Source organism: Mytilus galloprovincialis, chromosome 8, assembly GCF_965363235.1.
Source record: "Mytilus galloprovincialis chromosome 8, xbMytGall1.hap1.1, whole genome shotgun sequence".
NCBI lineage: Eukaryota > Metazoa > Mollusca > Bivalvia > Mytilida > Mytilidae > Mytilus > Mytilus galloprovincialis.
In genome coordinates, this window is record NC_134845.1 from 93,363,021 (window position 1) to 93,384,444 (window position 21,424).

Here is a 21,424-nt window from a genome sequence, read left to right on the forward strand (position 1 = left end):
GTTACGGGTATAATGCTTAAGATTAAAACTTAAAAAATCTTCTGTTGCAGTTACTTCAAGGTTAGGGTCATATTTGTGCTAAATTGACTGTACTTCCACTTATATTTTTGTCCATCTGATGAGTTAAGCCTTTTTCAACTGATTTTTACAGTTCGTTCTTATGTTGTACTGTTAAACCACTGTCCCAGGTTAGGGGGAGGGTTGGGATCCCGCTAACATGTTTAACCCCGCCACATTAATTATGTATGTGCCTGTCCCAAGTCAGGAGCCTGTAATTCAGTAGTTGTCGTTTGTTTATGTGTTACATATTTGTTTTTCGTTCATTTTTTTACATAAATAAGGCCGTTAGTTTTCTCGTTTGAATTGTTTAACATTGTCTTATCGGGGCCTATTATTGCTGACTATGCGGTATGGGCTTTGCTCATTGTTGAAGGCCGTACGGTGACCTATAGTTGTTAATGTCTGTGTCATTTTGGTCTTTTGTGGATAGTTGTCTCATTGGCAATCATACCACATCTTCTTTTTTATATGTACTAAATATATAAAAGAAACTAAAATTAAAAACTATACAAGAGTATCAAAGGCCAGAGGCTCCTGACTTGGGAAAGGCGCAAAAATGCGAAAAGGTGTATGTGTCTCAATGTTGTTTTATGTGCATATATATACTGCTGTCTGTCTTTTTGTCGATATGAAAGTAACTGTCTTCATCGAGACCCTCGTATAGAGTGTTAAAATTGTCATTTCTTCTACTACCTATTTCATTTCTACTAAAAATATAAATCGTTTGATGACATGATATTACAACGTCCATCGACAGATATTACACGTTAATTTGATACATATCAACACTGCTTAATGCTAGAGAGACACTTTACGTAAATACCTTTATTGCACATTATTTTTATCACAAGGATACCTGTTTTTGCTCTTACTCTTAAATGTAGCGTACATGAGGAATTATAGCATATAACGATTTTATACTAGTTGTCCCTAACCGATTTCGGACCTTTTACACAGCGCACTCCGTAAGTCGAACATGTCGTTAAGAAACCACTTTTAAAAAATCTTTGTACATGTTTCAAAATTGTAACTTTCTTTTATCCTTTCTTCAATGCAACATTTATGTTAAGTCAATTTTGTTTAATGATTTTTTTTGTAAAGATAGTTAGAGTTCTGGTGAAACAGGTCAATAACAAAATGATTAAGTTTCAACAAAATCAAATTCGTTTATCAGCAAGGAATGTTAATTATTTAAAACAAAATATCTTTCTGTATGACATCATGCTCCGCTCGCACAATCATATTCCATGTTAAGTGAACCTTGAAATCTAGGTCAAAATTAACATTGACTTGGAAACTGATTTTGAAATATCACATTATCAGTAACCATGTGTACTCGGTATAGTTATTTGCACGATAAATCGTGTTAATCACATTGACGAAAAACTTTCAAAGAATTTCTAAGGTCAAGTAATGACTTTTGTCTTATATGTTTATGCCAACGTTAAGTCTGGTTTTTACAAAAGCAAATCTTTTTTAAATGAGAGTCGTTAACACAATGTGATTGCTTGCCATACATGTTAATCCGACTGACCTCGCCCATCAATTTGTAAGTTTTGTATTTTTCATTGTAGCGCACAGTTCCTTCAAAAAGAGCGCCACCTGGTTTAGTTTCTAACATAAGTTGATAGTCAACATAAGAATCTATTCGATTACCGAACACTACGGTTCGATTGATAACGTCCCAATCACTGCTTTTAAACGTCAGAACCTTATTCGGCAATATCAGTTTTGAAGCCAATTTTATTTCATTTAAATATAACGTTTCACACACAGTCGTTTTATTGAGTTGTTGGTTTAGCTCTAATATCATTTGTTTTGCTGATTGCACTGCACTCTCAGCTTTAGTTGACAACATTTCGTGATCTGCGCACGAGCACCAATGAGGTAACATGTCAACGTCATTACACGTTCGAGATTCCGGAATTTCATCCAGTAAGCTTGTTGATCTACTTTTATGTATTTTCTCTTTTCTGTTGCTTTTGAAATGAAGAATATCCATCAAAGTAGCATAAATATCAAACGGAGTTGTAAGTCTTCGTGAATTAATTTCTAAATTTCGTTTTAATTTCGGATATTTTTCATAAAACCATTTTGGGAATATAAAAAACCCAAACGGTAATCGCTCCTCTAATTTTCCAATAAAGGTTTCCCGAACCTTTCCGAATCTTATTCCATGATCACTAAAGAAGAATAGCACTGTATTATTTAAATTATTGCCTTTGTTTAGATTTTCAAAGAAATCTTTATACAAACGATCAGCCATTGCTGGTCGCTCCATCCGGTCATGCGTCAATCTAGAAATGAAAGTAAATGCAAAATACGGATCGGATTTGAATTCGGTCATAAACTGTTTTAAATAATCCAAAATAAAAGCTGTTTCTGGACGTGCATGGACACAATTATTATCTGTGTTCCATGGTTCATATTCCTTTTCCATGGCAACACTTAAATGTCTATTATAATAGTCGGTCGCAGGACGTTCAAATCCCGCTTTGTGGTAATCAAAAATGGCGATTTTTGGTGCATCTTCTGCATAAAACGTCCGGTAACCTTCACGTGAATATTTATTCCACATAAAATCATGTTTATCCAGTGGTACATCCTTAACAGTTTCGTTCCATGGCAATTCTTCTAGATATTTACCTGTTGTCATGGGAACGATATTTGGAAAAGTGTTATCGGCTAACTTGTTGTATCCTAAAAGTTCAATTGCTGACATGTTTTGTAAAAGATATTTACGTGTTTCAGTCATATAACGAATCATATTTATTTGCGAAACAGATTCTACTCCAAGCATCATGACGCTTAAACGTTCATCCTGATTTTTCGAATATTTTTGATAAACTTTATTACACCTCTTTTCAACTCGATCTTTTCTCTGAACAAATGCAAAAAAATTTGTGTAGATAGTAGTGTCGTCTTTTTCATAACAATTCAATCTAACAAATTCATCCTCACTTCTTAGTTTGATATCGGACGTGAAAGCCTCGCTTTCATTTATGTACCGGAAATAGTCATGAGACGTTGGTTTTTCTAATGGACGCCAAATTGTCTTATATTTACAGTATGACAAGTCTTTATACCTGCGCGATTCATTAACGGCCGTTCGGTTAACGACAAGTTTGTTGTCTTTTTGGTAAACAATGTCGACATCCGGGTCACATCTCAACACTGTTCCCGGTTTTAACAGTTTTTTGACTGACGGAGCAAAGGGATCTACTTTTGGAATCTTGCAGGCGGAGGTGTACACTAAAAAGGCATCTTCTGATCTTGATGTAAATGAGAGGACAACGTTTGTCGAAGGAAAGTTCACATTCTGTAGTCCAAGTATAAATATAGAGGCTGTGACAAATAGAAGTAATAGAATTTTCAACCAGTAATTGATGGACCTGAAACGAAAATCAAATGTAAGAATACATTGACGCAGTAAACTGTAAATCTAACTAACCAATAAACACACGACAAACATATAAAAGCATTACATATCTATAAAGAAACAAATAATTAGACTTTATTCTAAAAAATCGCCTTTTTTAACAGATCACGAACATTGAAGAAATGATTTGCGAAACATTTTTTTATAATTCGACCATCTTATTCATCATGTTTATATTTTGATTTTATAAAGAGTGATTATATCTGATTATGTTATTTCAAAACTATATACAGCCAGATTAAATTCGCAAAACTCTCACTATTAACAATAATATTTCCCAAGATTTTCCTAACAATCTGGTTATCGAATTCGTTCAACCTTTGTTTAGTTTCAACATATTTTTTTTATAGTGGATTGGGAAACAAGTTTTTCAACTTATATTAATCCCTTTTCACTTTGCGGGTGCGAGTGCTGCCTTGTAGCGGCATTAGCCTGCTCTTTTTCGAAATCTACAAGGGTGTCTTTAACGTGCAAGAGATATGGCTCTCTCTTAACACGAGTCAGCCATTTATCGTTCCTTTCTGACGGACTATCATCGTTTCCTCAAGACCATACTCGCAAATGGTGTCAATGGAGAGCCGAAAATTAAGTCCCTGAAATTTTCATCCCAGACTGGAATCGAACCAGGAACCTTCGTGTTAGTAGTCCGATGCACTAACCACTACACCACGGCTCTCTTTGTTACTTTCAAAACATTAAAAACCAAGCTAAAATCACTCAAAGTATCATTTATAATGTCCAGTTAAAATGGATACGTGTACAGACAGACATACACTTCAATGTGATATGAAGCTTTTTGCACCCCACCCCACCCCTTCCGCCAAAAAATAAATATAATGTTACAAATTTTTTAAAATGATCTTACAATACTTCAAACGGCAAATTTCCATTTGAAAACTTATAAAAACAAAAAGATCAAATGCATTTTTGATTGTTAATTTATAGAGGCAAGTAATTAAAAAAAATATAAACGTTATGTTTGTTAAGGGACTCAAGATTATATCTTGCTGTGCGATATGGGTTTTGCTTATTGTCGAAGGCCATACGACGGCCTGTAGTTGGTTACGTCTACGTCATTTTGTCTCTGATTGAGAGTTGTCTCCCTCATTGGCAATCTTTTTATTGTTGTTCTTACCTTGCATTTAGTTTGTTTCTGTTTTGTTCCATTTTCTATAAATAAAATAGATCAAATTTAAAAAGGGGGAGTTAATACAAACCTTGACATTCAAACTGCATATCGTGTGAATTATTTGGATAAATTCAAAAATCGTGCAACATCGTTTTAGTGTTATAAAACAATGTTTAAAGGCATACAATGGAATAACAATCTCCACTTTTCATCTATTATTAGGTCTTTTGAATTTGACCTATTGAATTTGTTCTGATTATTTTTTTTTCTTCTTCCGCCTAATTTTTTTCTTGCGGTATAAAAAAGTTTCAAAAGATGTCGCTTAGTTTTTTTGTATATGATATCATACAGTCTTTAGGCTTTTGAAACTCACCCTGTTTAACCAAACACTTTTCTTTGTAAGAGTTATCTCCCCAAACACTGTTTTTCTTGTTATCAGATCTCCTCCGCAACCGTAAAAGAAAGCGACAAATTTATTTTTCCAAATTGCTCGTTATATCCTCAGAATGTTAGTTTTTTTTTGACCGAAGCTTTACGAAGACTCTATATGAGAGTTATTTCCCCTTTTATATTGAAATAAATGAAATATATTTGTAACTGGAAAACCATAAGTGATAGAGGCCTAGGGTCTTTTGATTTGAGGCCCTTGGTCAAAAAGTATGAAAATGAGGTCAAGGTCATAGGTCAAGGTCATGTTCAAATTTTTGATTTTGGCTTGTTATCTCTTATTTTCAGAAATCATACAAGATATCGACAAAATATTTTCAGAAAATTGTTAGTTGCGACATGTCGTAACATGTAAATTTTACTTAAAAGGGTACGTAACATTTAATGCGAGTTTTGCCCCCTTTTATATCTAATATTAGTTGTATGGTAATATAACTCATTAACAATATAAAGTAGAGGCCTAGAATCTTTTGATTTGAGGTCCTTGGTTGATGACCTTGAAATTGAGCTCAAGGTCATAGGTAAATTTAACGTTCTAGATTTTAACCTTTGCTTTTCCCTCTTATATATACATGATAAAGCCATGGGACTTTTGTCAAAAAGTTGCAAGCAATGTGACCTTGAAAAATCCAACCGGAAGTGACCTTTTGTAAACCGGAAGTAGACATTTTTTGTACTAATTTAATGTAAAAGTATATAGAACCATCTATTTTTGGAATCAGTGTCAAGTAAACTATCAAAACATACCGAAAGTAACATCTTTTAAACCGGAAGTAAAAAATGATCTCCTTATTTATATCTTTTTGTATAGAAACCATACATTTTTGGAATCAGCGTTCAATAAGCTGTCATTTGACGCTTAAATTGACATTTAAAACCGAATTTTAATATTTTCATATAAAAAAAGATCCTTACTGGTGGAAAGACCATCAATGGTTCTCTGAACAATTGGTTTTTAATTTTATAGAGGGTTTTTTTTTCACGATGATTGGTCTATAGGTAAAAAGGGGAATGAACAAACGACTTTTCAGTATTTTACTATCAAGATAAATGTTAAAGGCAAGGGTTGGCGCAAACAAACTAGTTTAATCCCACAACATTCTGTATGTGTCTGTCCCAATTCAGTGTTTGTCGTTTGTTGCTATGTAACATATATGTTTTTCGTTCATTATTTTGTACACGAGTAAGTTAGTTTTCTCGTTTGAAATGTTATCATTTGTCATTTCGATGCCTTTTATAACTGACTTTGCGGTATGGGCTTTGTTCATTGTTGAAGGCCACACGAAAACCTATAGTTGTTCATTTCTGTGTGATTTTGGTTACTTGTGGAGAGTTGTCTCATTGGCAATCATACCGTATTTTCTTTTTATATATATATATATACGAACGTGTTAACCTCAAAACACTATTATCGATCGTATATCTGGTTTAAAATGGTTTTGATCCACCCAATCATACAGATTGACACATAGAAAGTTTTCTGCATGTATTCAGTAAACTCTAAAGCTACCCGTACATGAATTAGTCTTATTTGTTCAAGCATAAAATTCAAGTGTCCTACCTGTGGAGAGTTTTGTGTTGTTTTAATATTGATATCTCCGACTTATCTAAGTCTGTTATCTATCATATGCTAGGTAACAATAGTTGTACAAATATACTATAAAACTTACGTGACATTGTGTCGGGGATCAACAAAAACATGCTCTTGTTTTTAAACAGATCACATTCAAAATGGCGCGATCTGCAGGGTCTGACTTAGACAATATGCGCGGGAAGATCATATATACGGATCCAGGGAGGGGGCAGCCCCCTTTTTTTAGGGAAAAAATATTGATTATATAGGGAATCAATGAAGCAAAGCTCCTCTTAGGGCAGTCAGTACCCCCCCCCCCTTCTTAGTGAAAATTTCTGGACCCGCAACTGAGTGAAGATAAGAAACATATAGCTAATTAGTGTCGAGCGAAAAATTGAGTGTATCTTCAAGAAAAGAACCTGATTTTGTGATATGAGAATAAAACTTGCTGTGTACCAGTCCGATACGCTGAGTGTGATCTTTAAACAAAGTGCTAGTTAACACGTAAGGTAACAGTCCAGAAAACATGTCACTCTAAGCGGATACGTTATTAACCCCGAACCAACCAGTCTTTGCTTTTATTTCTAAATATCGTATGCTTAGCAGAGAAACAGCAAATAACAACTATCATGTCTTTCGTTTGACATGTCAAAGGTTCGAACCCAGCACCACCAATCGCATTCAAGCAAACCCAGCACCACCAATCGCATTCAAGCAAACACACCCCCAATTGTTTATAATCCGCAAACGATAACTCTTAATGAAAGGAAGAACATTATTCTCATTATAAAACAAAACAAACAGCATCACTCGCGACCCAGTCACATAAAAATTCCATCATGTTCGAACTAGACATTATTTGTTCAACGACCAATATTAGAGTGTAAACGGAAAAGCTTTGTACGTAGTTCTTTTTAACTGGCTTTCAGAGAGCATTATCTAAATTTGATTTAATTCCGTATTGTTCATAGCTTTAAGGTTCTTCACTCATTTTTAACTTGTGCTTTTTTTAACAAAAGAGGGGGAATTTGATTGTCACTGCCCTATGTTAATATATCAAGCCTAGTCGTAAATCATACATGTATAAATGCCTTTTTTCAAATAAATTATTGGGAGTAGTGGTGTATGAATATGTTGAAATGTGTGTGTGTCTGAGAAAATGGATAGACTGAAAATGACAACCAGAACAACTTTACTGTAAACTTAATAGTCCAGAAGTTAGTCAATGTTGTCTTTCATTTTTATTTGTTTTTAATATTTTTTGTTTCCAATATGTGGGCACAATCCCCCTCCTATGTCTCCTATCCCCTTATAGAGTATGCCATATATCTATTGTCACCGAGTCTGTCAGTTGTATATTCACTTTGAACATTTAGACCTGGACATCTGTCATTTGGTATTAAAACTGTTGAAGACCATGTGACGACTATAACTAAATTGAAAATTTTCATTTTTTGTTATGTTGATCCCGTATTGACTTCAAGTTTTCTAAAATTCGTTTTGTTTTCCAAATATTTAAGAGCTAAAACCAACAGACTTGCCTCCTCCACCCCAAGCGCTTGTCTCAGAAAATAAATTCTAAGGTGTTATAGATTGGGTTTTTTCTGAAACAAGTGAACGTGTCCTCCCCGTCTCCCTCGTCTTTGTTTCAACTCGATTAAACATAACTAGACTTGCATTGTTAGTAATCTTCACAGGCATTTGTCTCAGAAAAAGTTTCCCGTGCAAGTGCCTGTGGTAATCTTTCAGTGTGATGGAAACAGTTCTTTATTTCAGAATAATGGAAGAAACATTTTCTTTAATCAGAATAACAGTGACTACTGAAGATTAGACGGGAGGTCTCTAACAGAAATAGAAATAAAAAAATCTAGTTTTTATCCATAGCCGTTACGAAACATCTGCATATTTAGTAGGTCATCACATCAATAAGATAAAATGATCAATCATGCTATCTCTGTTATGGGGAAGTACTGTTTAAATGTAAATGCTAAATAATCATGTACGGGTCAAAGTTTATCTTACTATCAGTTTACTATTACACACACCTGATCATAAATGTAAAAGTGAAAGATTTGCCTTTAATAAGTGTAAATTTGTCCGTCGTCATTTTACTTAAAAAAAAACTTTTTTTAATCCACCCGATAAAAAATCAGTACATGCAAATTAAAAACACATGTTCATTTCAGAAAGGGAACGACCATTTGAAAGGGGACGATCATTTGAAATCATTCAAGCGTCCATGATGAGTCTTTATTAATATGTTTATTGAATAAATGCACATTTATACCCCAATGGGGTTGAAGGCATATATAAATGAACACAATACATCATACAAAAATAGCAACAAAAGAACAAACATTATATACATATAAGTATCTATCATGCAGTTGTTGAGTCCACTCTCCTCAGTGACCATGACTTTTTAACAAATGGAGCCGTATACTGCATAATTGACGGACACGAAAGACATAAAACCAATTTATCCACATCATCCATATTATCTATATCAGAATAGGTATTTCTAACTTTCTGCAAAAATTGAAGTCTCAAATCTTTATTTTTAATACATGTAAATAAAAAATGTTCTTCATCATCTATTTTATTTAGACAACAATGTTGACATAAACGTTCTTCCCTTTTTATATTTTTGTATCTACCCCTTTCAATTTCCAAAATATGGTCACTTACCCTTAATTTAGTAAATTTTTTCCTTATTTCAAAGTTATTCTCTTTAAGTAAATAAGGCTCAGTTTCATATTTTTTTTTGATTTTACTATAGATAAATAATTTATTATTTTCTGTTAAAGAATTTAATTTTTTAAAGAACAGCTTTTTATAGTTTTCTTGCATAATATCTTTCATGTGTTTATTCATTTTATATTTTTCTTTTATGAAGTCAATATTTTGTATATCAGATATATTTAAATTATTTTCATGAGTTATATTTTTTACAAAAGTATACCAAGAATAGGTTCCTGTTTCATCCAACAGTTTAGTTGTGCAGTATGCATCATATAACAACGGATTAATTTCTGTGTTAGATACTCTTGCCATATATTTTAGTGCTTGAACCTTTACATATACATCTATTGGATATTGTCCTAACTCTGCCCTTGATGCAATGTTAACTGCTTTTTTACTTAAACCTAGAATTAATTTGCAAAATTTTAAATTCACCTTTTCAATAAAGCTATTATCAATTGATGTAAGTATATCAAAATCTTTATCATTATTTACTGCTCTACTCTGAGACCTCAGTACTTTTTCATAGTAGTCCATATACCAAATTTCTGAGTTATACATTAAAATTGGTTTTATTAAAGATTCAAATAGTTTTTTATGTATATTTATAGGTATATTTTCTATATTATTCATATATTTAAACAAACTGAATAGAACTTTTGTGCCTTTTTTTGATAGTTCCATATGTGATGTATGGAATTTACCAGAAGCCTCTATAATATTACCTAGATATTTATATTTTAATACTTTTTCTAATTTATAACCATCCAAAGTAAACTCTGCTTTAGTGTATGGTATGTTTTTTTGTTGAAATACTATCACTTTAGTTTTATTTATGTTAATTGACAACTGCCATTTTTTACAATAGTTGCTTAATTTCTCTAATGACTTCTGTAAACCCTCTGCACTTTCAGACAATAAAAGTAAATCATCAGCAAACATAAGACAACTTAATGACATGTTATTGAGATTTACTGGTTTACAGTCACTATCAAAAATTTCAGGAAGGTCATTTATATAAATATTAAAAAGATTAGGACTGAGGCTGTCACCCTGTTTCAAGCCTCTATCTATAAATACTGAATCAGATATGTTTTCTTTATATTTTACTGAAGCTTCAGTGCATTCATACATATTTTTTAACACTTTATATAATTTAGGTCTAATATTATCAGTCTTGATCAATTTATATAGAAGGCCTAGTCTCCAAACTGAGTCAAATGCCTTCTTCAAATCTACAAAACATCCAAATAATTTTTGGTTTTTATTATTTATATATTTATTAATAACTGTTTTTAAAATAAACAAACTATCTGAAGTTCTATTATTCTTTCGGAACCCAAACTGTGATGGATTCATGTTATCTTCAAAAATTATTATCAACCTGTTATTTATGACAGAATTGAATATCTTACTTAAACAATTCATTAGGGAAATACCCCTATAATTAGCTGGATCGAGTAAGTCTCCCTGTTTAAAAATAGGTATTATATATGATTTATTCCACTCATCTGGATAAATTGAACTATCTAATATTAGATTAAAGCATTTTGCTAATGAAGTTAGCATTACCTGGCTACTGTGTTTGAGGTACAAAATATTAACCCTTGTATGTAGGATGAGTTTAACAAAAGTGATTCACTTCTACTTAGTCTCGGGCTAATTTAGAGATTGAAAATGATCGTAAACCAATATTTTTGCGGATACGTGATTTTGCGTTTATTCCTTTTTAGTCTGGCACTTCACGGCGATTTGAAAATCACAAATCAATAAGCTGTTTTTTGTTGGGTTTTTTTTTTTGTTGTTGTTGTTTTTTCTTATCAAAATTGATATAATGGCTAAACTAATGAATGTCATTAATTTAAAAAGAAGGGATATAAGTAAGAGACTTTCAGTTTTCAGATCATTATGTAATTGATGTAGTTTATTAAGGATAAAGTAAACTTTTAACACATTTGCGACAATTTATATTCGCGAAAGTCGCGAAAATTATATAAAAAAAGAAGATGTGGTATGATTGCCAATGAGACAATGAGCAGTTGGTTTACAGTATGCATGCCTCCCCATTGTTGATGGCCATATATTTACGTGTGTATGTACATGTATCTGCCTTGCGTCTTTTTGTATAGTTGGATTACTTTCGCATTCACGTATATCCCACATCTTCTTTCTAAATTAATAACATGCATTTGTTTAGCCATATATCAATACTGAATAAAATTACCAACGTCTTGATTCGTGATAATTTGTATGACGGTCAAGATTAGTATTCCCGCCCAAGTTCGACAACCGCATGTCAAGACATGGATCATTTGACATCTTACTATTGAAGGATACCAGTTTATATCCGAAATATTTAATATTTGTTTACGATTTTACTATTTATGTGTGATGTTATAACGTTTTACCCGTTTAGACTTGCTCAAAAATAGTTTTTTACATTTATTATATAATATATATTAATACTATCAAATCTAATAGGCTAAAGTACATTACATTTAATCTAATTCAATTCATATTTATAAAAGTTATATATACATACAATTGACATGATAAAGGGAACACAGATGTAAAATAACAATGTATCACAGATTAATGTTGGCAAATCCGTCTTTTATTCATTCATTTTTCCGTTTTGATTTTCTCTTACTATAAATACTAAATGAAATATAATACAAACATTCATAAAAACTCTGAAAAAAACATGTCATCTAAAATACAAAACAGGTAAAACAAACAAACAAAGCGTATTCTAGAACGGCTGCCTAGAATGGAGTATTTTGTAAAAAAAATAGGCGAAATGCTATTCTAAAAAATTCTTAAATTTCTTAAATTTATTGCATATTTATTTCTGATAAAAGCATATGCTTTAGATGTCAGAGAAAAGCTCGGGTTTTATCCAAAACTCCACATCTCTTTCGTCGAAGACACGTGTAAACATAATCTAAAGGGACATCATTACCGCACAGAGCCTCGAAATCGGCAATCATCGAGTAATTTCGCTACTCTCCTATCCGTTTGAAGGAAGAACGGAATTGATCGAGTTTAAAAGAATGAGAGCCCCGAGGTCAATAAAAAAACCTCCGAAACAAAGTTTAATTCAAACAAAACAATCCTCTGCAATTATTGTAAACAAACACATATAAAGCAAACCATGAATCCTATTTCATTAAAATTGAGCTCAAAATCTACAAAAAAAAATTAGTCTGTAACACTTTTAAACAGGTTTCGTCGATTAATTCGTAGCTATATTAAAACATTAATAATCCAATGAGGTTACGAACAGTTAAAATCTTAAATGTTAAATATGTGCACTGGAGTTTAACCCGAACCCAAACTAAAAAATATTTGTACAAACAAGACAAAAATTGAACAAAAATTCTTCAGTGATCAAGAAAATCGAATTGGGCTCTTAACTTTTTGCTTGATTTCTTTTCTTCTGCTTCTACTGTCATCTCGGTCCCTCCAAAGGTCATCTGGACTACTATTTCTTTGTCCTTCACAGATGAACCTTTCAGAGGCACTACAATCTTTCCTAAGTAGTTACATGACGGTTCTGTGGTATAGCTTGGATCCTCATCAGTAGAGATATATAGGGGAACCACGACTTCTTCAACGTCGCTGTGCAGAGGAAAATATGACTGCGGATTTAAAGATTCCCCAACCTTGACCGTTTGACCTATTTCCACGTGTTTTGAAAAGACGTCACTACATTTGTTTCGTCCTTTGACTTGATATTTTTTGTCTTGTGGGTCACCTTCTTTGAAGTCTCGCGTTATTTTGACTCCATATGTATACTTCGCTTTCCGAGAAACAATTGTGGCAGGATTGTGACCAAACAATACTGCTCCTTTCACCACTGCCAAACCAGCGTCTTCCGGAATGATGATTTTCATATGAGAAAAGTTTGTCTTGATTGCTTCCTGTATCATTGCACATTCTGAGAAGCCCCCTACCATCAAAATGGTGTCGACACCTCGGCTAACAGGATTGTTTAGAATATCTTTTAAATGTTGGACGATACTATCGGAAACTTTGGTAAAAAGTTCTTTAATCATCGCATTATCAACTTTTAACTTATCCCCGACCCAGTTCATGTGTTTTGCATATGGCGTCTGCTTGATGCTCTGTCTCAAGTCTGCGCCGTTATTTATCTCTTCGAAAGCTTCCGTTAAAGATATAGGTATTCGAAATGCTGTTTTACCAGTGGCATCGGGACGGATAGAACGTTTCTTGATCTCAAATTCCCGAAGAAGATCAAGTTCGTCAGATTTGCTATCGCACTTGAATCTTTGTATAACTGGCTCACCGACAACTTTTACGATCATCTGCATAAAATTTTCATCTACTTTTGTCCCTCCCCATGCCCCGCCACTTGCCTTGTGAAGTTCCTTCAGATTGTCCCCTTCCAGAACTTCCTGTACAGTTATGTCCACAGTGCCACCTGTAAAATGTTTTGGTCATGAGATTCAGTATGGACGAATATAATAATAACGTAATCACAAAATATTTTAATCTTATTCAGAGTAGGACATTCGTTGGATTACTATTTGTCGTCTAAGTGACAAAAACTGCACCAGTCCTCCACTTTTATTGACATTTATGAAATAGTGTTCTATAATGCATTAGGCTATGTCTGTAATAAACTAAAGCTCATCGTACGGCATTCAACAATGAGCAATACTCATATTGGGTTGTATGCAACGTCAGTTTTTATAAGCACTAAATGAAATCATTTACAACAAAATAATGATTAAGACTATGTAAACTAAATTTAGTATTTTGAGCGTCTTATCAACACAGCTTTGAAGGTATAAAGCCTGCTTTAAAGACGTACATGTACTATGTAAATACGACAACATCTTGATATCCCGAGTAAAATCTTAGTGGATTTTTTCTTCTCGTATAATTTTACATTTCAGGTCTTTAATAGTTGTTGCTTTTACTTGTCAAACGATTAAATTCATGGACTCTATATGCATATTAAAAATGTCATAAGAGACTTTAACACCAACTTTCTGCCATTTATTTCACTTTTCCTTGAATCTAACTTACCGCCTAGATCAGCAACCATATATTTTGAACCAGGTTTGAATACTCCCAAGTTACCACCACCACCGGAAACGAACTTTTCAACCGGAAGTATTCTGCAATACATGGCTGCCGCCTCTGGTTCCAAGGAAATCATCAAATGGGTGTCTTTTATTCCAGCCTTCAATATAACTATTACTAATAATATGTTTTATTAGAAACATGTTTAGATATTAAACACAGTCCTACATGTAACTATAAACGTTTAGAACTTATTTATAACATGTAATACAAGTGTTTATTCATCTACTCAGTGATAAATGCTTCCTCAATTAAACAAAACATACAAAAACAAAAAACCCGTTTTGCGCGAAATCGTCAGTACACAAATTGACAACACATAATGAAATGTCTAACAAATGTAAAAATGTTCATTTGAGTCTCTTTAAAGCTTACAGTTCACTCTTGTTCGGCTACCTCAAGAACTTTTTACAAGTACCTATGATGCCGCTTACCTCGTTAAATATTTACATTTAATTATGATTCTACCAACTTCATGTGAACTAGTTACATCATAATATGGACCTATGATGTCCGTGCTTCGTGAAATATGTTGCCGCCGGTCTCATTAATAAGTTACATGAAGATATGATGCCGCCTACCTCATGAACTCTTTATACATACTATACCTATATATTATGTCGCCTATATATCTCTTGAATAATTCACATACACCTATGATACCGACTACCTCGTGAACTATTTAAATGTATCTATGATACCGACGACCTCGTGAACATTTCACAGGAAGATATGATGCCGACTACTTCGGAACCTTTCCCATGCATCTACAATCCTGCCTACCTCGAGAACTTTACGATGTCGCATATTTCGTGAACTTGAACCTGACAATATGATGTTCCTATGACACTGTATACCTCATGAACTATTTACATGCACCTGCGATTTTGTCTACCTCTTGTTCTAATTACATGTACATACCGACCTCGTGAAAAATGTGCCCTTGAAGCAACACCCATCATGAACTTCTAATTTACCTGTGAAGCCGCTTCTCTCATGAACTGTTTAGCACTATCATTCCAGATCGCTGGTACAGTGAGCACCCAGTGAATATCACTTTCATTTAGACCAGTATGACTGGACTCCAAATGTTTTACAAGATGGTTCTTCAAAAAGCATATCCCGTGACTAAAGATTTTTTGTGCAGGCATCTTCTTGTTCCCTGAATCATCTGGTATCTCAGTATCTCTTGATAAAGTCTGCAAAATTATTTAAAATAAATTTCAGAATATAAAGGACTATGATGGTTAATCTCATTATTCGTACACCAAAATAAAAATAAGAATGCGTCATTGGCTCAATTTCCATTTATATTTAGAACGTTTTAATCTTATCCCAACGTTTTGGTGTACGCTTTTGAAACTACTACCAATAATGTATTAGATTTAGAAACTGCGATTAAAATTGAATGCTTCTTTTTTTTGTAATTTTAACACTTTTACAACTCTATGGAAGTACAAAAAGAAGTATTTATTTCCCATTATTACATTTTCATTCTACAAGCACGAAATTGCGAGTTAAAGTCTTTTGTTTGGATTCTATTCATTATATTTAGTGTTGCCACGGATAGCACCGGTACCTGAAGTCATATTATGTCTATTTGTTTTTTATGCAGCCAGTCTTTTGCGTCAAAAGTTCGTGTGAGAAAAGTGTTTAAACATTTCATTAATTCTGGACCATTTACCAATCTGGATGTGAAAATACGAGTCAAACAGAAAATGTCCCATAAAACATGTGCAAAACAATCTTAATGTTCTTATAACATGTATGAACCCAATATGAAGGTTTAATTAGTCATCAGCTGTCTAAACATTAATTTTAAGGTCTACAATTTTCATATTTGAAAATCCACCGAGGCCAACTTGAATGGGAAACAACACTCCTAACTAAGTATTGTTTATACTTACCTCGCCTGGAGGGGATCCGTTTTCGTGCTTAGTATGGTTTAAACCAAAGACTTTGAATGTCAAACTTGCCTATTTTTCGCTAAGGACTTGGAATGTAACAGTAGATAAAACCACAGACTGTTTGGAATCATTATAATGTTTCCGGCTCTGGTTTGTCCAGCTTATACATTTTGTACATACCCGTAGCAAGGGGGTTCGTGGGGTGGACCCCCTTGAAAACAAATAAGGACTGTTAAAGTCAACGTTCTGTTCGAATTGTTACCGTTAAAGTCGAGTTTTTGAGGCAAAATAACTCCTCTTTGGAAATTCCTGGCTACGGGCCTGTTATATATGTAATACTATCCACTAAATATTAAGAACCAATGAATCAACTCATGAATACTTGAAATGCCTGTGCGAAGTCAGGAATATGACTTGTTTTCCATTCGTTTGATGTGTTTGAACGATTTTGCAATTTGATAAGGGACTTTCTGTTTTGATTTTCTTTGGAGCTCGGTATTTTTGTTTTTTAATTTTTTGCAATCGTAAAGCATTATTTATTTATTTCCACTCCCATCTTTAGTAGTGTATAAAGATATCGACCTGATGAGAAAATAATAAAACGTAACAATAAAAAAATAGCTACAATCTGGTGGTTTTTATGTAACATTAAAAGAATTTGAACAATATCATATTCTTAAGTAAAAATTTAGACCACTCACGGTATTATTGAACAGGGACATTTTAAATCTCTTGAAGAAGTACCAGTCTTCATGTTCCTCCTCTAAAGCTAGCTCTGCATACTTCTCCTCTGCTTCGTATCCGAAAGAGTGAAACGATTTATTAGGTTGTAACAAGATACATGTTGGTGTTTTTAATGATATTAAATTCTTCTGTCCAGCTACCCATGTCGAATTGGTTACGATCTTATTCGGATCGGTTTCAAACCAGGACTTGAAAGAAAAAGCGTAACCGGAAAACGTAGTTCCAAAATCTATGGCTGCCACCAAAATCTTCGTTGATTTATAACTGACGGAAAAGTCACTATCATTGTTTGAGTCTTTCGGGTCATATTCTTGGCAGTAGGCCATGTCTGCTTATGTTTTCAGTTATCTGTTCCTGTCTAAAAAAAAAGGTAATGCATAATAAAATAAGAGTACACCATACAATCATTACATGTTTTAAATATAGTTTGCATATAGTATCTAAGAAATACACTAAATCAGCAAAACTTATAATAAGATTGACCAATGAACCATGAAAATAAGGTCCTAGTCAGATGATAATTATCACCTTAAATTCATTCCATACACCAAATATAGTTGACCTATTGCTCAAAGTATTAGAAAGACAGATAAAAAAACAAAATTTAACATTGTGAAACAGAACTGTGCAGTTTTTGTACCGAAACTAAAGAAACATACATACACCTCTTTTTTGAATGCAGATATGTTCGAACATTCTGGCTTAATTTTTTTCAAAAGTTAGAAGATGTATGTAATGTAAGCTTTCTCCCAACCTTATCAAGTATAATCTTGGGTGTTAAATATCATCTATTTAAAGATATTCTTAATACATGTATTCTGATATTGAAGAGATATGTTTTTTTATGTAGAGTTAGATTTACAGTCCCATCTGTTGCAGAAGCAATTGAATGGCTTAACTATTATTATAGGGTTGACATGGTCTCTATGAAATTGTGCTCTACCAATAAAGCAATAAGATTAAAAGAAAAATGGTCAAACATTGATAATATTATTAAGAAATAGAGCTCAATGCAGATGTATTCTATATTCTGTTATTGACTTTGTATTTTATAACTTGTAACAAGTATGGTTAACTATATGTTTAGGATTTATAGCAGAATAATTTGTTTGTGCATCTTTATTTGTAGATGAGATTTGAATATGATATGAAAATAATAAAATATATATTACAAAAAAAAATTTAACATTGAGCAATGAACCATAAAAATGGGTTCAAGGTCAAACAAAACATACCAGACTGACATGTACATTCTAAAATATGTGCAAACACCAAATATAGTTGACCTATTGGATTCTATTATAAAACAATAGACTAAAACACAAAAAACTTAACTATAATAACAAATGAATCATGAAAATGAGGTCAAGGTCAGATGACACCTTCATTTCTATACCAGATGGACTTGTGCACATAAAAATCACTCCATACACAAACTATAGTATACCTATCATGTCTTTTGCATACATTATTAGAAAAACAGACTAAAACACAAAAACTGTTATTTTCTTCTTAACAATTTAACAAAACTTGACAGCAATAAAAAAAATATTGATTCAGGTGATTCATCTTGAAAAGAAGTATCTTTATCATTTTCTGTCATTCTTCTTTGGATGTCTAGAAGCATGGGGTTTAGAGATTATTTTCATTATACCCTAACGAAAATGTGTATTAATACATCCCACATAAAATTGTCCATAAAATGCCTTAGTCCTGACTACGCATAAGGGGAGATAAATTGACCAGTTTGTAGCAACTTAATCACAATGTAAACTACTTGAGTGCATCAGTTCAACAGAACATAACTTACACACGTTGAACCTATCTATATAGATTTGTAGAGTTGGTTAGTTTTCGCCTTTATACATGTTATATGCCAATGTATGCAGGATTAGTTTTAACTTTTTATTCAAAGTGTATTGGGAAACCAGTAATTGCAACTTATACTAATCCTTTTCCACTTTGCGGGTGCGAGTGCTGCTTCGCAGCGGCATAAGTCTGCTCTTTTTCGATATCTACAAGGGTGTCTTTCACATGCATGTCTCTCTCTCAATCTAATTAAAATATTGATCTCTGATTACGTTATACTACATAGTTGTTAGATCTCATATGTAGTATAACGTAATCAGAGATCAATATTTTAATTAGATTGGTCTCTCTCTCTCTCTCTTTATTAATATTCATCCCCTTAAGACGGACTATCATTCATCGTTTATGAAGACCATATTTGCGAAAATTCGATGATGTATTGTTAAATGTTTAACGTCCAGTAGCAAAATATATTTATTGTTGTTTGTTCAAAGTGGAAAATATTTCAAGAATATACAGGACAAGAACATATTATTTCTTGGCAATCATACTAGATCTTCTTTTTTTATTTATAAAGAGGACGTCCGTGCAACCAACCGGCAGAGGCACCCGATCTAATCAAAAACAAATCAATGCTAGTACCGATTAACATGATTAAAGACATATTCAAATATCGTACACACGTGACACATGGTACAGAGGAGCTAAGATGATTATCATTAAGTTTATCAGTTGAGTATGTTTATTGAAAACGTTCAAGATCATATATTTATAGTTGTCTCCTCTCCCCAAAAAAAGTAAATGGTTGTCCTCTCTATTGTTTTTTTTTTTTTTTATCGTGACCTATTTCACCTATTAATACAGATTAATTCTTGGAAGAATGTACAATATTTTGTAAACTAAATTTTGTCAAATTTATATTGCGTTCGTTAATTTTATTCGTTTTTATAAAAATTAAAACTTTATTAAAACGAATCACAGGCTGAAAAATTAAATAGTATAATGAGCATAGATAATAACAAACACGTACACCATTGTACACTACTGACGACAAGTATACATGTATTTACATTGTATGTATATTCTACTTCCTCATTCAACACAACTTAATCTATAATATAGTTAGTAAAACGATTGCAAACCTTGAATCTAATTCATGCATTTAAGTCTCTCTATTCCAATGCGATGTTCCTTTTGGTTGAATAATGCTTAAGTTACGGTATGTCTCAATAAAAATAGAGAAATCTTGAGTGCTAATTTTTGACATTGCTTAACAACACGAGTTATCGTTCTTTTGTAACAGGTTCGAGACAACTGGAGTGCGTAAGTTTGTTCGAGAAGGAAATTTAAACAGTGTCATGTTGAAACGGTCATCTTGATCTGATCACAAAAGATTGAAAATAAATTATCATTTTCTTTTCAGCTTTTAAGTTAATTTTCTGATATATATCGCTTGCAGTCAATAAATATAAACTCATCATAGAAGATACCGCGGCAGGACTGATTAAAATCATGTGTACGCTAATTGCGTGTTTCGTCTAGAAAAACCCACACGAGACGCTCGAATCAAAAAGTTGAAAGGCCATATACAGTACGAAGTTGACGAACATTAAGGACCTAAAATTACAAAAGTTTTTGCAGATATGGCTAGGCTAAGATAATCAATTCCTTTGGAGCAAGTCCTTAGTATTTTGAAAAAAAATAAAATATTTGTAAACGGTCAAACTTAGAAATCACCAAAGTGGGCCTCCTCTTGTTGTAGCCAGTGACCATCCCTCTTTATGAATATTTCTGGATCCGCCAATAATTTATGATTATGACCGTATTAATTATTGTTTATGTCAACACTGAAGTGCTGACTAAGTACACTAGGCTGGTGATACCCTCAGAGAGGGAGCTATTTCCAGTTACTTTTTTTTTCATTAAAGAAATAACAAAATACTAAATTATCTGAAAAGCTAAAGAACAGTTCTGTATTTACTGCAAGCAAAACATATGACCAGTACTTCAACTTAATAATTTCAGACTTTTCAGCTGATGTTAGAATAAAAAATAAAACCGAAAAATTCATATACAAACACTATGTCTGGCAGATGAGAGTCAAGACTTTTGAAAACGGGGTGTTAACTGGCAACGTTTAGAGTATAGCCCGAGTATAGCCCGAGTATAGCATATCAAATTTTAAGCATTAACCATATTATATATAGCCTTTTTAATCCTTCTAGCTAGTCAATATCTCCTTTCAGTTTTTGGTGGGTTTTTTAAGTAGCATATTTATTTAGCACACGACCTTGCTATGTTATGTGTGTTATTGTAAACAAAAAATAGTTGCGGTTTTAACTTTTTATAAAAAAAAATGATATTTTTTTTTGTGAAGAATTAAAATATAGTCTTTCATGAAAATAATCAATTTTAACTAATAAGAATTTTAATATGCTGAAATATACTACATCTGTGACATT

The 21,424-nt window shown here is 32.8% G+C and overlaps 2 protein-coding genes across 2 annotated transcripts; both read right to left on the minus strand.

Annotated features, from left to right (window-relative positions):
* Positions 1 to 865: 865 nt before the first annotated feature.
* LOC143042857 (uncharacterized) lies at positions 866 to 6,697 on the minus strand. The gene is made up of 3 exons (XM_076215332.1): positions 6,637 to 6,697; positions 4,635 to 4,669; positions 866 to 3,452 (listed from the first exon to the last, which is right to left on the minus strand). The coding sequence occupies exons 2-3, from the start codon at positions 4,664 to 4,666 to the stop codon at positions 1,505 to 1,507; spliced, it is 1,980 nt and encodes a 659-aa protein (XP_076071447.1). The 5' UTR covers positions 4,667 to 4,669; positions 6,637 to 6,697; the 3' UTR covers positions 866 to 1,504.
* Positions 6,698 to 11,819: 5,122 nt separating this feature from the next.
* Positions 11,820 to 20,250, minus strand: LOC143042858 (heat shock 70 kDa protein 12A-like). The gene is made up of 5 exons (XM_076215333.1): positions 20,105 to 20,250; positions 17,111 to 17,511; positions 15,480 to 15,701; positions 14,446 to 14,602; positions 11,820 to 13,834 (listed from the first exon to the last, which is right to left on the minus strand). Exons 2-5 carry the CDS (start codon positions 17,477 to 17,479, stop codon positions 12,774 to 12,776), a joined length of 1,809 nt encoding a protein of 602 aa, XP_076071448.1. The 5' UTR covers positions 17,480 to 17,511; positions 20,105 to 20,250; the 3' UTR covers positions 11,820 to 12,773.
* Positions 20,251 to 21,424: the final 1,174 nt, after the last annotated feature.

Coding starts and splice junctions, on each gene's coding strand:
- LOC143042857 (XM_076215332.1), bottom strand. CDS start 4,666: ATGGAACAAAACAGAAACAAACTAAATGCAAG. Junction 3,453..4,634: donor AGAAACAAACTAAATGCAAG/GTAAGAACAACA, acceptor TTTTCGTTTCAG/GTCCATCAATTACTGGTTGA.
- LOC143042858 (XM_076215333.1), bottom strand. CDS start 17,479: ATGGCCTACTGCCAAGAATATGACCCGAAAGACTCAAACAATGATAGT. Junction 15,702..17,110: donor TGTCCCTGTTCAATAATACC/GTGAGTGGTCTA, acceptor ATAATTTTGCAG/ACTTTATCAAGAGATACTGA. Junction 14,603..15,479: donor TGAGAGAAGCGGCTTCACAG/GTAAATTAGAAG, acceptor GTTATATTGAAG/GCTGGAATAAAAGACACCCA.